The 1,447-nt window shown below is 46.2% G+C and overlaps 1 protein-coding gene across 1 annotated transcript; it reads left to right on the top strand.

The window, feature by feature from the left end:
• The first annotated feature begins 286 nt into the window (after positions 1-286).
• On the top strand, positions 287-1,216 carry LOC149401367 (uncharacterized). Its single transcript, XM_089610690.1, has 3 exons — positions 287-491; positions 588-746; positions 906-1,216. The coding sequence occupies exons 1-3, from the start codon at positions 287-289 to the stop codon at positions 1,214-1,216; spliced, it is 675 nt and encodes a 224-aa protein (XP_089466816.1).
• Positions 1,217-1,447: the final 231 nt, after the last annotated feature.

Below are 1,447 nucleotides of genomic sequence, written 5' to 3'. Positions count from 1 at the left end.
GAAGAGATTCCTCTTGGACGTTCGACGTTACTATTGGGAAGAGCCGATCCTTTATCGGCAATGCGCGGATTCAATAGTCCGCCGGTGCATGCCCGACAACGAGATGCTCTCCATACTCAAACATTGTCATTCTCTAGAGTGTGGACGACATTTCGAGAACAATCGCACGGCGGCTAAGATGCTTCAAACTGGCTTCTTTTGGCCGAACCTTTTATGAGATTGCCGTAATTTCGTCATGTCATGCGACCGATGCCAAAGGACAGGAAACATCTCGAACCGGAATGAGATGCCATTGAAGAACATAATGGAGATAGAGCCGTTCAATGTTTGGGGGATAGACTTCATGGGACCATTCCCATCCTCTTACGGAAACATGTACATCATTCTCGCGGTCGACTATGTGTCAAAATGGGTGGAAGCAAATGCTACTCCAACAAGCGACGGGAAAGAAGTGCTCCGCTTCTACAAGCACAATATCTTAACATGCCATGGCACACCACGAGCAATTGTAAGTGACGGAGGCTCTCACTTTTGCAATCGTCAATTCGCTGCATTTCTTGCAAAATATAGTGTCACTCACTAAAAAGCCTTGGCGTATTACCCTCAATCCAATGGTCAAGCCGAAGTCTCTAACCGTGAGATAAAGAAGATCTTAGAGAAGACGGTGGGAAGCTCGTGCAATGACTGGGCTCACAAGCTCGACGATGCTCTATGGGCATACTGGACATCCTTCAAGACCCCTATCGGTATGTCTCAATACAAACTAGTCTATGGCAAGGCGTTCCATCTTCCGGTAGAGCTCGAGCATAGAGTGTTGTGGGTGATGAAGTTCCTCAACTTTGACTACGAGGCAGCCGGGAAAAAAAGAGTCCTCAAACTCAATGAACTCGACGAGTTCTGACAAGAAGCATTCGAGAATGCGAGGATCTACAAGGAGAAGACGAAGGCATGGCATGACAAACTTATCGTGTCAAAAGAGATCAACCCGGGACAACAAGTCCTCCTCTATAACTCCCGGTTGAGGCTCTTTCCTGGAAAGCTCAAGTCAAGGTGGTTCGAGCCGTTCACAATCACGCAAATATTCTCATCGGGCATGTACGAGCTTGAGAGCACTAGTGGCGAGAAATTCATGGTGAATGGGCAGAGAGTGAAGCCATACTATGGCGGCGTGTTTGAAAACGAGAAAGCGGTGGCGTACCTCGACATCATCGAATAAGAAATTGGTAACCCGTCAAGCTATTGATGTTAACTAAAGCGTTTCACGAGAGGCAACCCGCGTTTTCTTTCATTGTATTAATTAAAACTATTTTCGTTAACAGATTTTCAATTTGTTAAAAAAAAATCGAAAACTTTTAGTCCCAATTTTTTTCCAGAGTCTTACGTGCGTTCCGCGCACTTAAAATTTTTGGACCGCGCGGTGCAAGGCCCATTTTGCGTGCCACGAGGT

The sequence above is a fragment of the Urtica dioica genome, chromosome 4 (assembly GCF_054948205.1).
Source record: "Urtica dioica subsp. dioica isolate 48M chromosome 4, U.dioica_male_clone48M_v1_H2, whole genome shotgun sequence".
NCBI classification, from domain to species: Eukaryota; Viridiplantae; Streptophyta; class Magnoliopsida; order Rosales; family Urticaceae; genus Urtica; species Urtica dioica.
The sequence above is the reverse complement of the archived record's forward strand: the minus strand, read 5'-3'. Positions and strand labels throughout refer to the sequence as shown.